The 21,455-nt window shown below is 45.9% G+C and overlaps 1 protein-coding gene across 10 annotated transcripts in view; it reads right to left on the bottom strand.

Annotated features, from left to right (window-relative positions):
* ebf3b (EBF transcription factor 3b) overlaps nt 1-21,455 on the bottom strand; it is a 73,548-nt gene that overhangs the window by 24,755 nt on the left and 27,338 nt on the right. For 4 of the 10 annotated variants that reach the window (XM_044045799.1, XM_044045801.1, XM_044045804.1 and 1 more), the window contains exons 7-8: nt 4,242-4,323; nt 2,098-2,215 (exon numbers count right to left, since the gene is read on the bottom strand). In XM_044045799.1, coding sequence (XP_043901734.1) covers nt 2,098-2,215; nt 4,242-4,323 — 200 coding nt within the window. Of the gene's footprint in view, nt 1-2,073; nt 2,219-4,241; nt 4,324-21,455 lie in introns of all 10 variants that reach the window. The other 6 variants (XM_044045795.1, XM_044045802.1, XM_044045798.1 and 3 more) reach the window with 3 other exon arrangements.

Genomic DNA, 21,455 nt, shown 5'->3' with positions numbered 1-21,455 from the left:
GAAGGGATGCCTTCTCTCTCTCAGCAGCCACACAGTCCGTCAGTCAGTCACATATCTGAGGCTTCTCGCCCAGTGAACTCCTGAGGAAGAATGTGTTGCTAATTTAAAGCACGCTGTCTGCCTGCCTGCCTGTCTGTCTGCTCGTCGTCTGGCCATTTGTTTCCTGATTTGTTACATGAACATGGGGGAAGCTACAAAACGACTGAGTTTAAAGTCGCGATATAAAGTTTATTAAACCTTATTTTGGACTCAAAACAATGGCGTTTAGACCTCCATCTTTTCGTTGTGCTCCTGCAGACGCTTATTATTGCCTTTATTTCCACTCCCTGTCCTCCTTTTTCCCTCCCTGAATCCGTTCATTTGCAGTTGTCAGAGTGCGACGGAAGGAAGACAAAGCGGGCTGTTGCATTGATCTCCCCTCACGTGTCGCACCTCTGTTTATTAAAGGTGAGCCAAACAAAGCGGCACGAACGTCTGTTGACGCACGTTCAATTAGTTTGTTATGGAGCCGAGTGTGGGAGAAGAAGACGGCGGCGGCGACGACGAAAAGGGAAGGGAAAAAAAGAAAAGAAAAAGAAGATGTTAACGCTTAAGCAGAGGGAAGGCGTATTAAAGTTATTAGACGACGACATGTTCAACTGGGCGGTTGACAATAGCTTCTTTTCTTGTTTTACGGGGCGTCACTCTGCTGCTTTGAAGAGTGTGGTGAAGAGAGGAAGAAAGGGATGGGTTGGGGTAACCTGTAAAGAACACAAGCGCTCTCACACACACACACACACACACACACACACGTACACAAAACACTGATGGTCTCAGGGGAGCGGGGGAACATGGAGGCGAGGGCTCAACCTCTTTAATTGCTCTCCTCATTAAGAAACTGGTTGCTAGGCGATCCACACCTATCGTGTCATAAACGTGAAACACACAAACAGAACGTCAGTGAACATAATGACTTTGGTGCTCCGGGCAGGACTTTAATTATTTGATTTTGTTCTCCAGTAGAGGAGTCATTAATAAAGACAAAAACAAATAGATTAGCTTTTCCCCCACTAGGACTGGAGAGCACTGAGATATATTAATTGTCTAGTCCCTTTTTTCTTTTTCTTTTTTTTTTTTTTCCTCCCCCTAATTTTTTTTTATTAGTCGTTGTTGTATTAAACATTACATTTGCTTTTGGTGATAGAACCATTAATGCCCATTAATGTGTAGAGAAGCTTGTTTTAGTCAGTGGTGTATATAAACTGTTTGCCCAGCCATAATTGGCTCTTGAAATCTGAAGATAAGCAATTTGCACAATTGGCCCAAGTCAGTTCACCGCCTTTTCTTTTTCCCCCTCTCTTCCTTCTTATTCTTACAATGTTTCAGCTGCGTGTGCTCCCATCTGCAACTGGAGGCCACGAGGGTCATAAGGTTATGTTTAGTGCATTTTACTTTTTGGATTTCCCATGGTTTGGTGGTCCTTCTTTTCTCTCTTTTTTTTGGCCGAGCAGGCAATCAGTCTATCATATGGAATCAGTTGGAGGAAAAACAGTAAGTTCTGTTTTCTCATAGCCCCAACCCTCACTTACACACACTCACTCACACACACACACACACACACACCGTCAACCCACCACCCCGCTCCCCTGCCTCTCGTTCTCCTTCCTCCCCCCTGGTTCAGCTCTCTCTCACAGCTCAAATCTGCACAGCCCAATGACAGGAAATTGACCTCACAGCCAAATTCTTAGGCAATTTGATCATGTTTCACATTGGCTTTTAGGACAAATGTAGGTGCATTAGGAGACTGGAAGTAATAAAACTTTTTTTTTTTCCTCTCCCCTAAATCATGAATGAGCTCTGAGTATAATCATTATAATCACCTGTGATATCAAAAAATAAATCACGTACACTTGTGAAAGAGCAGTGGCTACGACAGAGGGACTAAAAAAAAGTGATGGAGGAACAAAAGTGACTAAAAAGCAAACTACGATAGGTGTGTGGCGAGAAAAAAAAAAAAGGTGAGGATGTCTAAAAGAAACTACGGGGGGAAAAAAAGGGAGCGTAGCAAATCATAGGATGTAAAAATGTGCCTACCATGCTCCATATAAGGAGGCGTACCTTCTGAAGGGTCGAGTCTGCGAGCCCTTCGCCCGTGCTTGGAGTTGTTGTGTACGAACATGTTGTCGGAGACAGCCAGCACGTGGCCGTCCACATTGACGGTCGTCGATACGACAACCTGCAGTGGGAGTAAACGTAGAAAACATGTAATTAAGCGTGTTGTTATAGAAACAGCAGACAGGAATATCACGTCACGGGAGGGAGGGAGGGTTTTCACGTGGATGTTTTGGGGAAGTTCGTGCCTGTGTGTGTGTGTGTGTGCGTGCTATTGATCGCTATTCTCCGAGCTGCTGTTCTCTTTGCCCGTATCGCATTACAGTTACGCCCGGTGCTTCTCCGCCATTTTGTGAGTGTCTTGCATTTGTGTACAGCTAATTGACTTTTCAATCACTAAAATACCATTTCCGTTGGCCCACTCCACCGACTGTCATCGCAGCCCAAGCTCAGAATTATTGATCAGCCCCGTCCGTCTATTTGAGGACGGAGAGGCCCTCCCTTTTAAAGTATTACTGGAGTCATTACCAACTCCACCGTGTTCCATCCCATCACTCGGCAAACATTTTACCCAGGATCCGATTCCAAGCCACACTCCCGCGTCCCATAATGCTTATTTTTGTTGTTGTTTCCTCGGCCACCGCATCTCCACACAGTGGAGCCGCGTGTGAATGGTCAAAGTGTTTGTGCACCGGAAACAGAGAGCGCCTCTCAGGTTTGCTTTGCCGGTGAGTGACCTCGGTGTAGCAGTGGAATTTAGGGGAGGCGGGGGCTTTTTGGGGAGGGGGTAGGTTTGAGATGGAGGGGCTGCAGAGAGAAGGGGAAGTGAAAGAGCTCCATTCTTGTGAGCAGGTTCAGAGCTGGGCCAAGCTGAGGATGATGGATTGGGCCCTCTCTGGCCTCCAGCTGGTTTTTGGGGGTAATAAGTGGAGTGGAAGGCATGCAGAATACACAGCTTTGGCCAGAGAAACACCTACGGTTGAGCATCTGGGAAATCTATTTAGGAGAAAATGGCATACTAACTGTTGGACAAGGGAACATAAAAAAAAAAAAGCCCCCACCCTCCAATAAAAAAAAAAAAATCTCCTTGTTTTAGACGTTTTAGTCAGATGATACAACTTAGTCCTTGCATTCCTTCTGACACACAGGAGTGAGAGGTGAGAGCCCTTGGTGGCTGTCATGCATCAGTCCACATTCACCCTGAGGGAAGATGTGAAGAGGCAGGGGAGGTCTGATGGTGGTGACATCAGGAGGGGGACACCCTGTCTCGTCTGTTTCATGTCTGGGCTTCCTCCTGGAGGACGCTGGGCTCGTGTGTCTATCACAGAGCCGGGGCTGTCAGTGACGGGCGCCCTCCTGTAGTTTGTCAGTATCCTGATAGGACAAATCACACTAAACTCTCACTCTCTCACCTTGACCTAGTGGGGGCTGCTCGCGGTGGAAATGTCTGGCAAGGATGGATGGGTGGTTGGATAAATGGATCAGCGGGGGGGGTCAATAATTTCAAGGCTCAACTACTTGACACATTAGAAGCGAGAGGGTTAAAGAAGCAGTAAAAGTGCTCAACGGTCGTGTCCTTTCAGTGTAAATCGCCGCTTTCTCTGTGAGCCCGCGGTAATGATGGTTTTCAGATGGCTTACGCCGGGCTGCGCGGGGAGAGAAATGCATGTGTGACTTTAAGTGTATGCATATGTGGGTGAGAAAGCAAATATATGCGCTGCTAGCGCGAATGTGCATGCATCCACATGTGCGCGCGTGCGTGTGCGTGCGTGCCTGCGCATATGTGTATATAAGGAGGTATGCGTTTCCGCTGCCAGACAGATTCTGAGTTAACACTGTTGTTACATGTGGTTGGATCGTCCTCCCCTCTGCGCTGAGGCTCTGAAAGCTGTCAGGGTTCGAACACAATTGATGGCGCTCTTAAATCCCATATCCTTATTTATGTCAGATGGTACGCTCTAATAAATATTCTGTCCGGAGCACACAGGACACAAAACACCAGGTTCTCCTGTTCCCTGGTTTTTAGCCTCCGTCCGTGCCAATAACAGAATTGTGTACATATGTGTATTTTGTCTAAAAGGTGCATTTATACACTTGTGTGTGTGTGTGTGTGTGTGTGTGTGAGTACGTGTGAAATAGATTTCAGTCACCTGGAATCTGCGCATGTCTCGTGGGTTCCCTGCATTCTTCAGACAGTTCTGATTGCACTTGAGAAAGAACTTTAGGAAGAATCTGAAAGAGAGCACACACAAGAAGCAGAAGTTAAGTACACCTGATCGTACACTTTACACAAGCGATGAAATACTTGAACGAGAACTCTCAAACGCTCCCAGTATCTGATCCATTCACACTCAGTCGCCGAGGAACGAGCGCGACGTTCCACATTCTGGGCGAGTCACTGTGTTTGTTATTCCCTCAAAGCCGAGAGCATCCGTCTCTTTGTCGTCTCCTTTCCTCTCACCTGAGTTCACGGGTCTTTCCCAACCACCCATCTGCCACTAACATACAGGAAGTCACTTGATATTCCACCCACCTCTTTAATCCCAGGACACCCCCTGTGCAATTAAAGTTCTCCTGTTCAATAGGGAAGCAAATGAGGCCCACCTGTGACCAGGTCTTGTTTGAAGAGCATCAGGGATAAAGGACCTAACAAGGTGAGAGCGCGCCACAAAACTTATAGTCCTGTCAGGCAATTAGGCGGACACTCCTGGGACTACCGTATGCCACACACACACACACACACACAACACACACACACACACCCATGCACTTGTGGGTGGGTGAGGCAATTATGCCACAAATTACAACCTGGCTAATCGTCTCTGAACAAATGTCACGTCTGAGTGAGATCTGGGCTTGGTTAGTTCGCGGGCTGCCGTTCTCCGCCGCTCATCTTCCGCCCTAAATTCGCTGATAAAAAAAAAAAAAAACCTCGAATTGAGAGCTGTGCGCAAGACGCGGCCTCGCAGACATAAAATAGTTAAAGAGGGGAAGATTAACAGCGCGGCCGAAAGATAAAAATGTCTCAGATGTGGAGCCTATTGTGCAAACAAAAAAAAAAAAACCCTGCCCCAGAATAAACAATGAAATCGACTTGTTGTTTCTGCAAATTCTCCCCACAGAATCATGACTGATTGTGCCGTTGCTTGCCCTGATTCATTATAAACACCACGCTGTGATATTTATTTTTCATCGCGTTGCACTGGCATTACTATATGCAACACTGTGGTTTCCATTGTACGGCCCGAGCCTCGGCTCCCTGAATCGCTGCAACTCATTGGATTACCATAGATTGCACCAGAGATTGCGCGGCCATTTCATTCTGCTAAATACAGTGGCTTGTGTGGCCTGCGAGGACGCTTTCACAACACTTAAGACTTCAGCGTTCGCCCAGTGGGAGCGCGGCCAGGCCATAAATCAGCGTCTGAGACGACCCCTCTAACCCTGGCCACATTAACACATGCACTGGTCATTTGGAAGCGGTCTTCGATAGACTCCTCTACCGCGGCGCTCTCTCCGCCGAGGGCCCGGGAGGGAGACGGGAGAGGTGAGAAGATATTCCCCCTCCACGTCCGAGGAGCGTTGGCTCGGACATCAATAAAAGGCGCTTTAACCCACGCCAGAATGCTGATTGCCTGTCGGTGTGTGGCGAGGCCATAAAAAACCTGACTTGTCATTAGTGCATTTCACTTGATTGTGTTCGCTGTGTTTTCGGGTTGCATCTGTTGGCTGATCATCAAAATGACCATTATGTACTCTAATTCCCTGACCCTGTTTTTATTTCCCCAAAGAGTCATAATGTAGAGCAGCAGACATCTGCGGAAAGCAGACCTGAAATACGACTTTTATTTGTCTGTCGCCTCTCATACAGATTGGGCAAGGCACAGTGTGTGTGTCTGTGTGTGTGTGTGTGTGTGTGTGTGTATCACCCGTTGCTCGACAATTTACTGTTTGTCAACGCAAGAGATAGAACACATTTCCCAGGCAATACGTTGACTTCATAAAAGAAGCACATTACTTCCAGAGTTAGTCTCGTCTCCCTTTCTTGGGCGACTTTAATGCCTTTTTACACGCCGCTCCTATTACAGTGGAAACCAAAAGTTAAGCAACAATAAACACGAGAAACAGAGTGCCCACGCTATCATAAAGTAGCTGCTTTATGTTTACTGTTATGAAAGCAATTAAGCACAGTTTCCCTGCTAAAAAGATAAGCTTAATTTTCATAGTCCACAGCAGTGGCAGTGCTATAGCATCCATTACATTTGAGTTGGTTAAGATTCTCCATGAGCGCAGTGCAAATTGGTCCTTGGTGAAAAGGGGAGCAATTAAGACGAGGCCCCTCTCTCTCTGTTTTACTTCTTAAATATCTACAGAAGTTTGTGCTGGTGTTTTGGCACGCACTGAGACAAAAGGAGGTTGTTTAATTGTTTTTTAATGGGATATCAAGTCGTCGCTGCCATTAGATGTTGGCAATGGAGGGCAAAGGGGGATAGAGAGAAAGAATGAACTGCAATTAGGTTTGATTAAAGCTATCCTTCTCAATAATCAGCTGTTCTGACAGGACAGGGGGACCCTGGTGGCCGCTGAGATGGAGGAAGGTGTTGAGTGATATTAAGGCCAATGAAGGGGATATTAACATGGCTAATTAAAGCTCTTCCAAAGCCGGGAGAGGAGGCTCTCAGTGGACCGCACTGGATGAAATAATCGGCCAAGGCAGCTATCAGTTGGAGGAGAGAGAGAGGGAGAGAGAGAGAGAGGGAACAGGAAGGGGTGGGGTGGAGTCCATCTGAGGGAATGGGGGAGTAGAGGGAAGGATAGTAGGAGGCGTAAAGGAAAACTATGAAGTGTGAAGAAAGACAAAGAGGAAGACATCGACAGGCGCATATAGAGAAAGACTTGCGCGGCAGCCGCGGAAGCTCATTTTGACATCAACTCCTTCTGTCTGCGTGCCCCAAGTCTGCCAGTATAACTAAGACCTGACATCGGCTTTTATCTCCGACAGCTCAGTCATACAGGTCCACAAATCAACGCTAAAACAATCCCGCTCATGCCTCGTGGTCTGTGGCAATTAATACGATTCTCCTGTAGTACCTCCATGCTCGCCCACTGCCGAAGCTACTAATCATGCCATAATGATTTCTCTCCCTCTGGTCAAAGGGGAAATAGATTGTCTCTTTAGTAATGCAGCAGGCTCTGCGCCTTCCACTCCCTGGCTTCACAGACCCGGTAATTGAGGAGAAAAAGGCCGACTTTGGCACTTTGACTGATTTGAGGGCTGCTACACCCTCTTATCTTTACTCTGATCATTTTAGGCTGACACTCAAAGGAAGACCCATCGCCCTAATTCAAGCTCACCCTCTACCATCATCAAACAGAGCTGGAATAGAGGGGAAAAAAGGGAGAGAGAGAGAGAGACAAACAGACGAGGTGAGGAAGGTCTGCTCTCATTTAAATGGCCAACTTAATTGCCGGGTTGATGTCACTCATGCATAAATGTCCATCCCTTTGATTTGAGTGAAGAGGGCAAATAAGGATAATGTTGTATTATTAAGGAGGCTGCATCGACTCAGGCAGGCCTGGCCCGTCGATATCATTCAGTTGTTTTCTGTCCATTCATTTTCACATTGTTTTTTTAACGACGCGTAAAAGCGTTTGTTCGTTTCCCAAATCACCTCCGCGAACGTACACGTGTATTATTTTTTTTCCCAACCCTAACGCTGCACCTTGTCCACGTCGCACAAAAGCGCTCCCCAACATTTATTTAGGCCGTTACACAATACGCTGACAGATGGCCACAGTGTCTGTAAGAGTCAGGTATTGACAAGTCTAAGCTCCTGATTGGTGCCCCGGCACTAATGACTAGCATGCAGTGTCCACAGCCGGCAGCCATGACAGTGAGGTCATCCGTTGCGAGGCGGTGAGTATCGATCACCGAGCAGCTCCAGCCCATCAGGCCCCAGCTGCCTCCCAGACTCAATGGGCCCCTGTTATAGGAGCCCTGTAAGAAACGGCTCCCAACACCAGACTACAATCTGCTGACACCAGATCTCTACGCTGAGATAGTAGTACACGGGTCAATAGCGTATCGGATTTCCAAAACGCCGGGGTCTTAATGTCAAGCCTCCTGCCTTCCCTACCTACTGCTCCAGTTATTAGGCACTCCACTGAACTGCTTTCAGATCCCTGTTGTGACAAGCCCGAGCAGGTAAAATGAGAAATAGAGACACTTATAGATCTTAATCTTTGCCAACACTTATTTATGCAACTGAGTGGGCTTGGATATATATGCCAGTTTAGTCCCCGGGAGGCCCCGCGCTGAGCTGCATGGCCATTTCTGCCGTATTCTGGTTCGCCGCTGTCTTCTCTCGTCAAGCGGAGCTGTTTTTCTCGCCTTAGCCGAAGTAAACCACAGCACATTAACAATATTTGCTCTACCCCTGTACAAGCACCGAGGGACCAGACCCACAGATCCTATCACTTCTTTATCAGGGAACAAGTGCCTCACTATCCAACCTTATTGGGTTTGGGAGATTAACCCCTTCCACTCACGAGGCTCCTGCCCATTTCCTCCGAGAGCAGCCAGGCAGATGTCACTGTGATTATTATTGTTCGACATCAAATATCCCAACTACATGTCTCCGGGAATTTATTGAGTATTTCCAAGGCCTATATTTGGTTTTTATTTCTTTCTTTCTTTCTTTCTTTCTTCCTCTGCCGTTCTATTGTCGGTTCATTTTGTTGTTTCATATTTCATATTTTTTTGTGAGCAGTGTGTGTGTGTGTGTCACAAATTATTTATGTGCTTCCTCCTGCACCCTAAGATGTAGCTGTGTCCCTCCATTCATCCCTCTTTACCCACTCCTCCACCATCCCCCCTTTCTCTCTAATGGGCAGAGTGGCATTGACATTATTTCACTTGAGGATCCCTCACTCTGTCAATCCCTCTTCATTTACTCCATGGCTACAGGACTCATTATGGTATCTCTTCCTCCTCCTCCTCCTCCTCCTCCTCCTCCTCTCCTGTACTCTCACTCATTCTCCTCACCTTCCGTCTCGCTCGCTCTCCGGCTCTCCCTCCCTCTCTCTCTCCGGACACTGTTAGTTTCTTACTTAAGAGAATCGCTCGTCTCCACAAATGGTTTCACGTCAAACCCACTCCCAGCTAGCCCCCACTGATTCCCTTCAGGCTTTGGCACAGGTTTACTGTAACAGATTAGACGAAGACTCTGAGCTCCTGCTAACTATCCATCACTTGCTAACCGTGTGGACTAAGGCTGTATGCTTTATGCAGCTTTTAGCTCCAGCCTGCCACATAGTGCATGTTTAGCCCGGAGCTTTCTCTCTGCCTCTCCCAGCCCCTTCACATCCAGATACTGCTGAGGCTGTGTACTGTTGCACGCTGTTCTTTGTTTTACTCCAAATACGGCTTCTCTCTCTCCGTCTCTTCCCTCTCTCCTTCTACCAGGACTTTGAACACAATATAATAAGACACAAAGCATAAATAATTCTGCGTTGTTTTGTCTTGCGCGGCCCTGTTGTAAAAACGAATCAAACACGGGTTTGCTGCTGTCGAGACAACATCAGCCAAACTCGTAGAGTTCATAAATATTATTGAATCATCACCAGGGCCATAAAACTCATATGATGATGATTACTGATAATGATTATGACAGCCTCAACGATGTCAGTCATAAGGCTGCTGACATTAGGAAAATAATCACGTACATCAACAATACAGTTCGGGGGGGAATATGTACTCGGCTCACCAGCTGGACGGCACTGGGGCATCTCTAGGTTGTTGTTTTTTTGCGCAGGAGGGAGAAAATGTGGTGCTTTGATTACTGGTCAGCATTGGAGCTCGGGGCCTTGAGGAAATACCAGTCAGCACCTCCCCGCACTAGTGAGATGGAAGATAAGCATATGTCGGAGTAGCCGGGGCCTGAGTGAATAGTTGTATTTAGGGTGTTGGAACGCCGGGTTCTGGACGGCGCTACAATGAGAGCCATACAGCGCTCGCGTCACTCCCCGTGGCACCTCGGAGTGATCGGATCCAGGTGGTGCTGCAAAGGAACGCAGCTGCACAGCGGGGGGCCGGGGGGGGGGGAGGCTCTGACCGTTTACCGACAGCCATGCGGGATCCGGCGTCCAAATTTGCATGTGTACTCGCGCAACATATAGGTCAGCGAGTCGCCGGTTTTGCTGTCTGTCCAAGCGTGCGCGTGTATTTCTACATCATATTATTACTTATGTATAATACATACATCTAAAGTGGCTGTCAGGACCGGTCAGTCATCATAAAACATGAGGGAGTCACTCCGACATGGCCGCCACATTAACGTGTTCTCAGAAGAGGAGGAGAGAGGGGAAGAGAGGGGAAAAAAAAAAACACCCACTGTGGACTGTCATGTAGTGGGTGGGGGGGGGGTGGGATAGAGACGGAAAGACAGAGAGCAGGTCGGTGCTTAAAGCTAACAGGTAACCTTTCTGTGCACCTAGGACAAAGGCAGGAGGAAAAAGAAAATGTCAAATTAAGAGAGGCCAGGCAGAGAGACGTGGCTGCCATATTTGTGTGAAAGCCCAGTGCTGTTGGCAGCAGAGATGGCTGCTTTCTGATTCATCTGGGGCCGTATGGCAAAGCTTTGTCAGTCTGTGCGAGGTATAAATAATTCAGGGTGAGAGATGGCAATTACAGGGCCCTGCACAACCAAAATGAATATTTTATAAGGACTAAAACTGCCCTGGAATGAATCACACACATGGAGTCACACACACACACACACATACACACGAGCGTAAGTGAATGTGTGCACACACGCGCGCGCGCTCGAACACACACAAAGGTAGCACATATGAACCCTTAGCATTGCTGTTGTATTGTTGACAATATAACTATTATATAAACCCCTGCATTGTGGGTTAATAATTTTTAATATGCTTGCATGTGCACTTTCTCTCAATATTTGGTTAAGGGTGAGGGAGCGTGTTAGATTCCCGTGTTCTGTTTTGTTAGTCGCTTATGGGAACTAAATGTATTTAGAGCCACAAAGCAAATACATCTGCATACACTTCTTCTTATTAAACTGTTGAGTAGATCATCTGAATCCCGGGAGCAGGAAAATAGAAATTAAAGCCAGAAAGAGAAGTCATGATAAGTCAAAATATAGTTCACAAAAAGCAGTCTCCTGAGACTTTTTTTTTTTCACTTTTGACCCTGTAAATATGGTCTTTGTATGTGAGCAATGGAAGGAGGGGAGTGGTGGTGGGGTGAGGGTGGGGGGGGGTTTGGGGCAGAGAGGACAAAATGCTAATGGGAAAAGATTAAACCAAAAAAGCCGCCTGGAGCATTTACCTCTAAAGGGTTTTGTCTGTCAGGTTTCCTGCAAAAACTCTGTCTTTATAATTCTGAGACAAAAAATAACATTGTTCCCCGGTCCTGAGGAGCGCTGTGGCTCGCTTGAATGGCCATTGTGTGGACCAAGCTAATGATACCTTAGCTTTTGTGAGAGGGAGGCCAGGTAGGTCTGTGACATCAGCGCCACACAAGTGCTCCTCTGTCCGGATGTTTAGGGAAGGATTTCGCCCGTGGTGGGAAACAGGTAAAGAGAATAAACAGCTCCTGTTTTGAACCTGAGAGTATCCTGAGAAAAAAACACACACTTAAAATAGCTATTTTTATAATTATCTAATTGTTATTATTATTATTATTATTATTATTATTGATCTACATGTATTTCCTAAACTGCTCCAGCAGAGACTGGATCCTCCGTTTTTTTTTTATTTGTCATACTTCAGCAGGAGTGAAGGTGTTTTATCGTCAGTCTAAAGGGAAGATGGCAACCCCTCAGAGGGAGGAGAGACCCCAAGCATGAAGACACAGATCACATGTGTTGGGGGGGGGGGGAAGTGACAGCGAGGCAAATGCTAAGAGAAAGCTGCTTCCCTTATCCGACGCAGCCACGCTGTTAGCGATCTGCGGCTAGCCGTTGTGAAGGCAGCTGACAAAACCCGTAGCGTGGCGACGTCTCGCCCCGTTTGTGAGTTTTCAAAGGAGTGTGATTTGCAAATAACATGAGTCTCTGGGCATAGACCGGGCATGTAAGTGCGGTGAATGAAAGCCCCCCTGCTCTGCCGAGGGAAACCCTTACTTGTCAGCTCAGTTCTTTGTCAGGAACCTGACAGATAAATAGACAGTGTTTTGCCGCTCACTCCTCCTGCCTTATGTACACACACACACACACACACACACAAGCGTGCGTCTGCCTCCACATACAGGTTGACTTGCTTTAGGGGAGGAATTTGTTGAAAGACACCCCACCGCTTCTCAGGGCAATGACTGAAAATATTGTGGGCCACTTCAGACAGCCTCAAATAACAAACAATGGGGGTTGATGTGTAACCAGATAAAGCCCAGATCGAATAGCTGGGTCCCGAGCAGCCACTACAGGGCTTATTTTTCATGCAAATTACTACTAATGAGCTTCCTGAAATCTGACTAATTATATCAAAGTGATTTCTTTAATTAGTTTGTAATAATTCCTCGCATAAACATCATAGTAAACAGATTAAGCTATATAAAAATGCCAATTTGTCACACTTTATATGAGACGCGGCGCGGCCCCGACGCTAATCTTGCTTCTCCAAAATGTCAGCGCAAACATTTATTAAAGAATCAAACCGCCGTGCGTGCGTGCGTACTTTGGTGGGGGAGATGTTTGGCAGCAGTGGGAGAGCATATACATCACATCTGCACGTGTGTATTTGTCACGGTTTCTCCACAATTAATGCTCTCACATATGAAGACGCCTCTAAATGAATAAAGAAACATAATGAAGTGAGCATAATGACTTATACATACATAATTGGCCAGAGAGAAAGAGAGAGAGAGAGTCGAGTGAATAATTTAATATTAGAATATAAAATACAACATAATTAAAAGTCATAAATTAGCGCACGACTATCTAACTCAAACAGAGCTGCTGTTGTTTCAAATCCGACGTCGTGCGATAACAGACGTCACAATCCGAATTTGAAAAACAACACAACTTTGGCAACAACACAACACACAAAAAAAGGAAGATAAGACATTGCATTTATCTACCACTTTGCACCTCTTGTTAATCCCACGTTCCTCGAGCCCCCTTAAGAGTAAAAAAAAAAAGAAAAAAGAAAAATATCTAATACACTAGCAGTCACAAGAGAACTCGCACACGACTACCGATCTTTCCTGATACCCTCAATCTGCACTGAGATGGATTAAACATTCAATTTGTTACTCGCCAGACTACCACCTAGGTTCACCACTTACCATACAAATGGAAAACACGCTAGTAATCTATTAGCCTGCCCGGCCTGACACTGTATTATGTTGTATTTGTATTATATTTACTTCAGGGAAATTACGATTCAAGTCATATTTATCTTCATGTGGAAATGTGTGTCTAAATGGAAATCACCTATAGTGTGAGGGCGGATGCAGAGCAATACTAATGTGATCCATGAACCGTGCGATTTAGTCACCCTCTATGGATGCACTATGGGCTGATTCTACATATCAAACATGGTGCCCCAACCCCACCTCCCTGTTAAAGCCCAAACCCACAGCCCCGATGCTGTTTGATAATTATTACGCTTACATTACAACACAAGACCTTGCCTGTGGAGCTGGAAGAGCCAACCCAACAAGGCCCCTCACCTCCCCTCCCCTCCCCTCCCATCCTTTTTTCCCTTACAAACACACACATACACGCTTGCACGCGCGCGCACACACGCACACTCTTTGTCATATACAGTAGTAAACAGCTTCGCAGTAAGCTGTTTGCACTTCACTGCCCGCTCTAGGAAATAAAAACAAAGAGCAAATTGGGGGTTTTGCGTCTCAGTGAATAAATAAGGTTGTTTTACTCACAGAATCCATTACCTTTTAAAACATGTGCCTAATGCGTTGAGCCTTTTCATTTTACAAACAAAGCCTAAATTAGGAATTAAACACTTTCGTATTTAGATAACGGCATTAGCTTTATGCCGTCAGTGTGCGAAAAGTTGGACGGCGTCCATATCGTTCCCATGCTTCCTTTGTTACGTTAAATTGCAATATTAATCCTGGCTCAAACCGAGGTACTGTAGCTTTTTATGCCGCACACTTGAATTATGCTATTGAAGTAATTGATAGTGATTCAGTCATTGAAGGTACTAATCCCATGATTCAGTTCATCTCTCTCAGTGCCATTTACCTCCAGATGTTTGGAGTTTGGGGTAATCAATAAAGAGGGAATAAAGATTGGCATTCACAATACTCCCCTTGACAAGCTCCAGCCGAATGTTTGTCAAGCAAATTAAACACACTTAGACTTTTCACCTGCTCCTACAACGACACCACATATGGCCGTGAAGTTAAAAATAAGAAACTGTGCATACATTACCATGCATAATGCACAACTCCCTCCATTTAATATGCAAATTTTGTAAAATATTACTGAATACCTTCTGTTCGGAATGAATAAATTTGAATTGCAATTAGAATAATCTTGTATAATTAATGAAAACTGTCAATTTTGGTTCCGAAGTAATTTGATTAGCATGTTGATAGGACACTTATCAAGTTCAGTAAACTGTTAGATTAAGAAGATGAAAAAAAAAAAGGGAGAGATTCTAAGGATATTTTTCTCAACGGCTCTGACATTTTCCCTTGGCATTGTAAACAAAGACAGTAGCTGGCAAACTTCCTGAATCGAGGGGCGAGGGAGGGAGGGAGGGAGGAAGAGAAAAAGAGAAATGGAGACGAGGACAGAGATAGAGAGCCTCTTGAGATAATCTGTGAATCTCAGTCCGCAGATGAAAAGGAGTCTATCGTGGAGGCTCCTGAGTGAGCCACTCATCTCTGCCCTCTGCTCTCCAGCTAAGCCCAACTTTATGGGATTTATCTCGCGGAGCATTTGTAGTTTCTCACATCACATGACGATGAAGTTTAAAAACGGCTCCACTCAATGTTCCGCGGCTACAAATGTATAGAGTTCTCAGCTGAAGCAGAGAGAGAGAGAGAGAGAGAGAAAAGAAAAAGAAAAACCCACAACAGACAACTGATCCCGCGCCGCAATTCATCTGAGAATAGCTATCTATTAGCGATCAACAAATTGATGTACGCCATTGTTGTAGCGTACGAAACACAACCATCTGCACTGTCTACAGATGAACAGAGCGAGTGACCTCCTTTTCCCCTCTCTTTCTCTGCTCATTAGCTATCCTGAACCTCTCTCTCTCCTGCTTTCAGTTTTCAAACCCCCAAATGAGACCTAAATCGCTTGCAATACAGGTTAGCTGGAGGAAGGTGGGGTGGTGGGTGTGTGTGTGGGGGAGGGTGCAAACATCTGTCGCACTAGGTACCCGCACGCAGCTCGGGGTATCTCCTGCGAGGAACTTTGGGGATGTTTAATTCATAAACGCTGTCATCCATGTAAACCTCCTGATTTCATAATGACTAACTCTTGGTGGTTTAATTAATTTAATAATGCCTTTCAGAAGCCATAAATGAAAGGGGTCTCTGAAGTGGTGCATTAATTAGCCGGCGCCGACGCCGTAGCCCTGTCAGACTGGTGGCTGTCAAAAAGCGAGGGGCAAGGCGGGAGGATGGGCACAGCTGCCGTTCCTGGGGGTCAGAGGTCGTGCCAATCACGCTCCTCCCCGCACTTAATGACTCATAATTTGTGTCTAGTACACACATGTATGAGGGTCAACCTGTGGTCATGTCCATAATTCTCTCCCCTCGCTAGGGCTACATGAAAAACAACTACAGGGGCGACAAGGTAGTTACATACCCCGTAATAAGCTGTGGCACGGACACATTATGTTGCTGCTTGTGTTTACACGGCAACGTCGGAGCTCTTCCTCGCCATAGGCGCGATGCAGTTACTATACGGACTGCGTGTCATACCGTTACAGTCAATGTTGATAATTATTGTGGGGGGAAAGTTTCGCTCCTGCGGTGAAAGTTGGAGAAAACAGTTCATTGTGTTTCAAATTTCATCAAAACTTGCCACAAACTGGACACTTGTATATGATTCTTACACGTTTGTGTTGCTAATGCTACTCAAGCTTATAAAACTTTTATATTGGAGCTGATTAAGTTTAGTTTGGGTTTTTTTTGATGACCTGTTTTGTGTATTTATTATAGCTATACATTATTTTTTGTATATATAAGTGCATAGCAGTGCAAACTAGAGCTGCAGCATCATAATCGATTCATCTTTCGATTGTTTTATCGTTAAATTGAGTACTTTAGTCTGTGAAATATTGAAAAATATTGATCGGTGTTAGAAATGATGATGTTCTTTAATGTCTTGTTTTGTTCACAAAACAGAACTGTTCAGTTTAAATGATTTCTGTGTTTATATGGAGCAAATAAACTAAAAAAATCAGAAAAAACACCAAAATAATAAGTTTAATAAAGGAATAATTGTTGCAGCCCTAGTGCAGACACAAAATGGGGAGCGTAGATATAAGCGTCAACTTAAGCCATTGTGTGCATCATTTGTTATTAATAAACTGTCACGTTTTATTGGACAGAGAAGAATTGGCATCATATATTGGCCAGTGTTCATGGATGTGCATTGGCAATTATTCGCTGCGTCTCATATAGTGAACTTTGTTCTACATTGGTATACATCGCGATACATATTGTGACTGAATTCTTCTCCACTTTTTGCTTTTATGGAGCTCTCGAGGTCGAAAACGCATCAAACTTCATTAAAAGTCACATGAGCGCGCGAAATCATCACACAGCCCACCAGATTATACTCCAGACTCACGCCACGCATCTGATAAGGAGGTTGTTTTCCTTTTTCATATTTCATAAATATGAACCGGGGAGGTTTGTGTCTGTGCCTGTCCATTTATTACCATAAAAAATCAGCTGACTGAAGTATCTCACTATCTGTGGAGGCAATTAACTGTTTTGAGAGAATGCGTAATACGGGACTTTGTAATGGTATCATTTGGAGTCAAGGCACAGATGCGCCGTGCAGAGCCATACTGTAATTAGAGAGAAGCGCTGTACAGGTTTTCCACTAATTAGCAAATTATGCTGAAAATAGCATCAAGCTAATTAACAGTTATTATGGCATTTTTGAAAGTATGACTTTAATTAGCAAAGTCCTGACGCAGGCAATTTCAAACTCGTCTCCGAGAAGATGAGGGGGAAAAGGGAGGAAAAAAACACGGGGCATGATCAAGAAGATATCCAGATTATTATGATGCCATCAAAAAACTAAAGGAAGGAGAGAGGGAAAACAGGAGGAGGAAAAGAGAGACTGAGCGAGTGAGGGAGGGAGGGAGGAGGAGGAAAGAAGGGAAGGAGGAGGGGGCTGAAGCTTTTGTGTGTTGTGTCTGAATCTCCATCCAAATGAGGGGACATGTGTGCTGTGCCACGTTGCCAAGAAGAGCCGTGAGCCGTGTGCCCAGTGTCAGGTGGCAGCGGCTCACCCCTCCGCTACCAGGCGAAGACGAGAGTGAGCTCAGCTGGTGCCCACAGCCACTCACTTATTCTACTCCGCTGCACATTAAAGGAGCCGTCGAGTGGAGCCAAGCAACGCCAGCCAACCTGACAACAACACGCTGCCTACTCTTCCTCATTTCCAACAGCTCCTCTTAGCACATCCTGGGGACGCACCTTTGGACCTAATGACGGCCGGTGACAGCAGATACACCTGAAGAATTCTGCATCATCATCATCATCATTGATTTAAGAAAAAAAAAAAGAAGAAAAATCATCGCTGTCATTTTGGAGTGTAGTGGGGGGGAAAAATGTCATTCATTAACGTCACTAATGTTGCGTTCGGGTGGCGTTTCGTGGCGTGTGGGTTTTTCCGTTTTTTTTTTAAAAGGCAACTGTGCAGAACCATTTGAAGGGAGGAAGTGTCACCAACAGTGGAAGTGCAGGAAAGAGAGGAGTGGAAGAGAGGGAAGAAGGAGATGGGGTGGACTGAAGGGTCTTTGAAGGCCCAGTGTGCGAGAGAGAACAGAAGTGTGCCTAGCCCCAGGCAGCCTACGGCTCAGGCCCATTAGCTAGACTGACCTTGCCCGCGCCTTTGTCTTTGTGCTCTCCTCCCGCTGCTTCCCCTTCTCAAGCATTCCCTTTTTGTTGTCTCCGAGCGAGATTGGGAAGGGGGCCATATCTTTCAGCTTTCTAAACCTCCCAACCCCCCATACCACTCCAACACTCCCCCCATTGCAACACACACCACCACCGCCTCCCCCCCCTCCAACGCCTTGCCTGGAGCTTGTGCCCCAGAGGGCTCAGCACAGTGACACCCCTAGCCGGTGGCCACCTCTGCCCCCGACGAGAACTTGGCTGGAGTGGTCAGTGCCCCCGAAGACCCCCAGAGAAAATGCAAAATACGGTATCCGGGAGCCCAAAAATCGTGGCGCTGCAGGCCTCCGCGCATACGTGCACCCACTCTGGGCAGCCTGCCTCTTTATTGCCTGCCTCTCATTTGAGAGGATGGAGCCTGGCTGCCAAGTTTTGACACCACCACATATGGCCTCCTCCATCAATCGGACTAATCAAGCATCAAGGGGAGGCAGGACCGGCTTAATTGCCAGCCAGATATAGCCCGCTCTCACTTGACGTGCAACCTGAAATAGAAACAGGTCTGAGGAGACGTGACAGAAGATAAATGAACACGGCCATTGTTCTAATAATTATATCAAAATGCACTTCTTCTTCTTCTTTACGCGCGTCACGTTTTAAGTACGCCGTTAAGCGGAGCTACAGTTGTTTAATTAGGCGACTGTCCTTTATTGGATGAAGTGTGTTTGCCACCGCTACGCTAGGCGGCTCTATGCCCGCTTTTCTTTTTGTTAGGGTTGGGCGGTTTCAGGTGTAGCTGGTGGCTAGTTGTTAGCATGTCGAGCGCCATTCCAAGTCCATCCATGAACTTCAGAATATTCGGGGGGGGTTTTTATCAGTCGGGAAAATGTACGTTTTTCTCACTGTTGTCTTTAAAAGTGCGACGCGGGAACTGTGGAGTATCGGCAAGTTGGTGTCCCACTGAATGTGTACATGCAGTTGTCGACTCTCAGTCGGCATAATATGGCCGTGTTTATCCAACTTTGAGCAAAATTCGATAGACAATTTCCCGCAACTCACGCAAAAATATGATTTTTATGCCAATGCCGACTTACGCTTAATATTCTCCGCGCATACTCTGCACAGAAATGTCAGATAATGCAATCGACGCTCTTGTTTCGACACAACAAACCCACACTATTGCAAATATTGCCTTAATATAGCATCATCCCCTCATTAAAATGTGGATTATGTTCACATTTGTAAATTTTTCGGTACCCCAGGTTAGAGAAGTGTACAGTAAGTTGTGAGGGATTCTCTTTTCTTTTTCTTTTTTTTCCCATGCAGGCTGCAGTGCTCTGCTCCTCCAGAGCCCTTGAGGCGTTCTGTCTGCCTCTGCTTGCCTCTCTCAACTTCCTGTTTCCCCCACACACCCCCCCCCCACACTGGGGGGTAGCAGCCACGGAATAACTTAGCACATGGAATGAGGAGGCGAGATCAACAGTGGCGATCCATTCATCTCGAGTTTCTCCTGTCACTCTCTCTTTTCCGTTTGTAAACACTGAGGGTCTGTGGTCAGAATGCCCTTTTGTCCACTGTGTTTTCCTGCGTCCCTGCTCTTATTCACTTCAAAGGTAACAAGTGACAGATGTCTGTCTTCTCCGCGGTCTTAACCGCCGCGGCTCCTCCGATAGCATCTGGGCTGAATGTCAAACTGTGAATCCTCCCTGAGAATATGCGCTGTGGTTATGCCAGGCTCATTGTTATTAATGTCAGGGACACTGCCTACAGAAGTATTTAAGATACTCCCTGTAGTTCACAGCGGGGTGAGCGCCGTGTGGTGGGTGGGGGGCGGCGCGCTGAGTGGAGCGGGGGCATGTATGTAAAAATGATGGACAACGATTATCAGAAAAAATATATTAAATTAGAGAAATGACAACAAAGGACAAAGTAAATGGATGAACGCTTCAATTAGATCCATAACAATATTTCCTGGTGGGCGTGCCGATTCCAATATATCTGACTCTGCATGAATCAATTTAGCCACAGGAGATGATTAAAAACAGAAATATATAATGTAATGTGTTCTCGTGGAAGTTTAAAAAAAGGACTAAAAATAAAGGAAAGTGGCAAAGGTGGCGGCGTTTTGAGCTCGTAATCACAGCACGGTGCTGTGTTTGTTTAACTTTGTCATCTCCATCGCTGCCTGCCTGCTCTTGGTATTTACATGTTTAATTGAGAAGTGTGCTGCCGGTTTCTTCATGCCCATCTGCTGAGTCCCTTCCTCTTATCAGACTCATTCCTCAAACTGACAGCTCTCCCTTTCTGCATATCTCTCTTTCACTCCCCGTGCCACTTCACTACTAACTCCTCTCCCCCTCCTGCCCCTCTTCAAACTGTCACGGACAAATATGAGTAATGACAATGCATTTTGCCTCAAATCAAACCAATAAATTGAAATACGCACCGGCAGCCTCACAAGAAAAGCCCTGCTACCGGGAGTGGAGCGCAGGAAACTCTGATGTGTGCGCCAGGTTTTTGTTTGTTTTTGTTGTGGGTGTTTTTCTCTCTCTCTCTCTCTGCCTCCTTTTTACCGCACGTCTAAATCACCGCCTGTCAGACGCAACATGTGTGTCATTGTATCCCCATCAGCGTGTTTCATTGTACACACTACCACCTCTGAAGAGCTGCCTCTTATCAGTCGAGTGTCAGAGAGCCCCCAGCACCGCCGCCTCCCTCCCCGCTGCCTTTCTAAATGCTTTTCTATTAAGAGCAGTGTTGTGTCCCTCTGATAGCGGCAGCTTCTCCACTTCATCATTCATAATCCCAATGGGCATCAATGGACTCCTCAGCCTTGCCATCCACACCAAAGGCTTTGTCGTTCGGCGCAAATGAAAACAACCTAAATGAGAGGCGGAATCTGAGGAGTTCTCTAATATCCCATTCACGCTGGTCAAAAAAAAAAAAAAGCTTTTTAACTCGGGTTTGAACAGGGTTTTTTGACCAGTGGGAATGAGTTTAATGGGCATTTACTCCCGGGTCTTTATTGGCTGAGTTTGTGGGGACGCAATGGGGTTTATACGTGCTAATTTCAACTTCATTTCTTGCAGCGGCGCAAATTTTCCTGCGTCATTTTCTGGTGCCTTACCTTTTACAACTTTAGTTTTCATCTTTCAGATCATATGAAAGGAGGAATATTGTATAAGAAACACAATAGTAACCAACCATGACATTGTTACTGAACTTCACGGTGTTGTTTCTGTGACGTCACAGAGGAAAAGAATAAAACAACGCAGCGCAGTCA

Source organism: Solea senegalensis, linkage group LG15 (genome assembly GCF_019176455.1).
Source record: "Solea senegalensis isolate Sse05_10M linkage group LG15, IFAPA_SoseM_1, whole genome shotgun sequence".
Lineage (NCBI taxonomy): Eukaryota > Metazoa > Chordata > Actinopteri > Pleuronectiformes > Soleidae > Solea > Solea senegalensis.
This window is presented reverse-complemented; position numbering and strand designations above follow the sequence as displayed.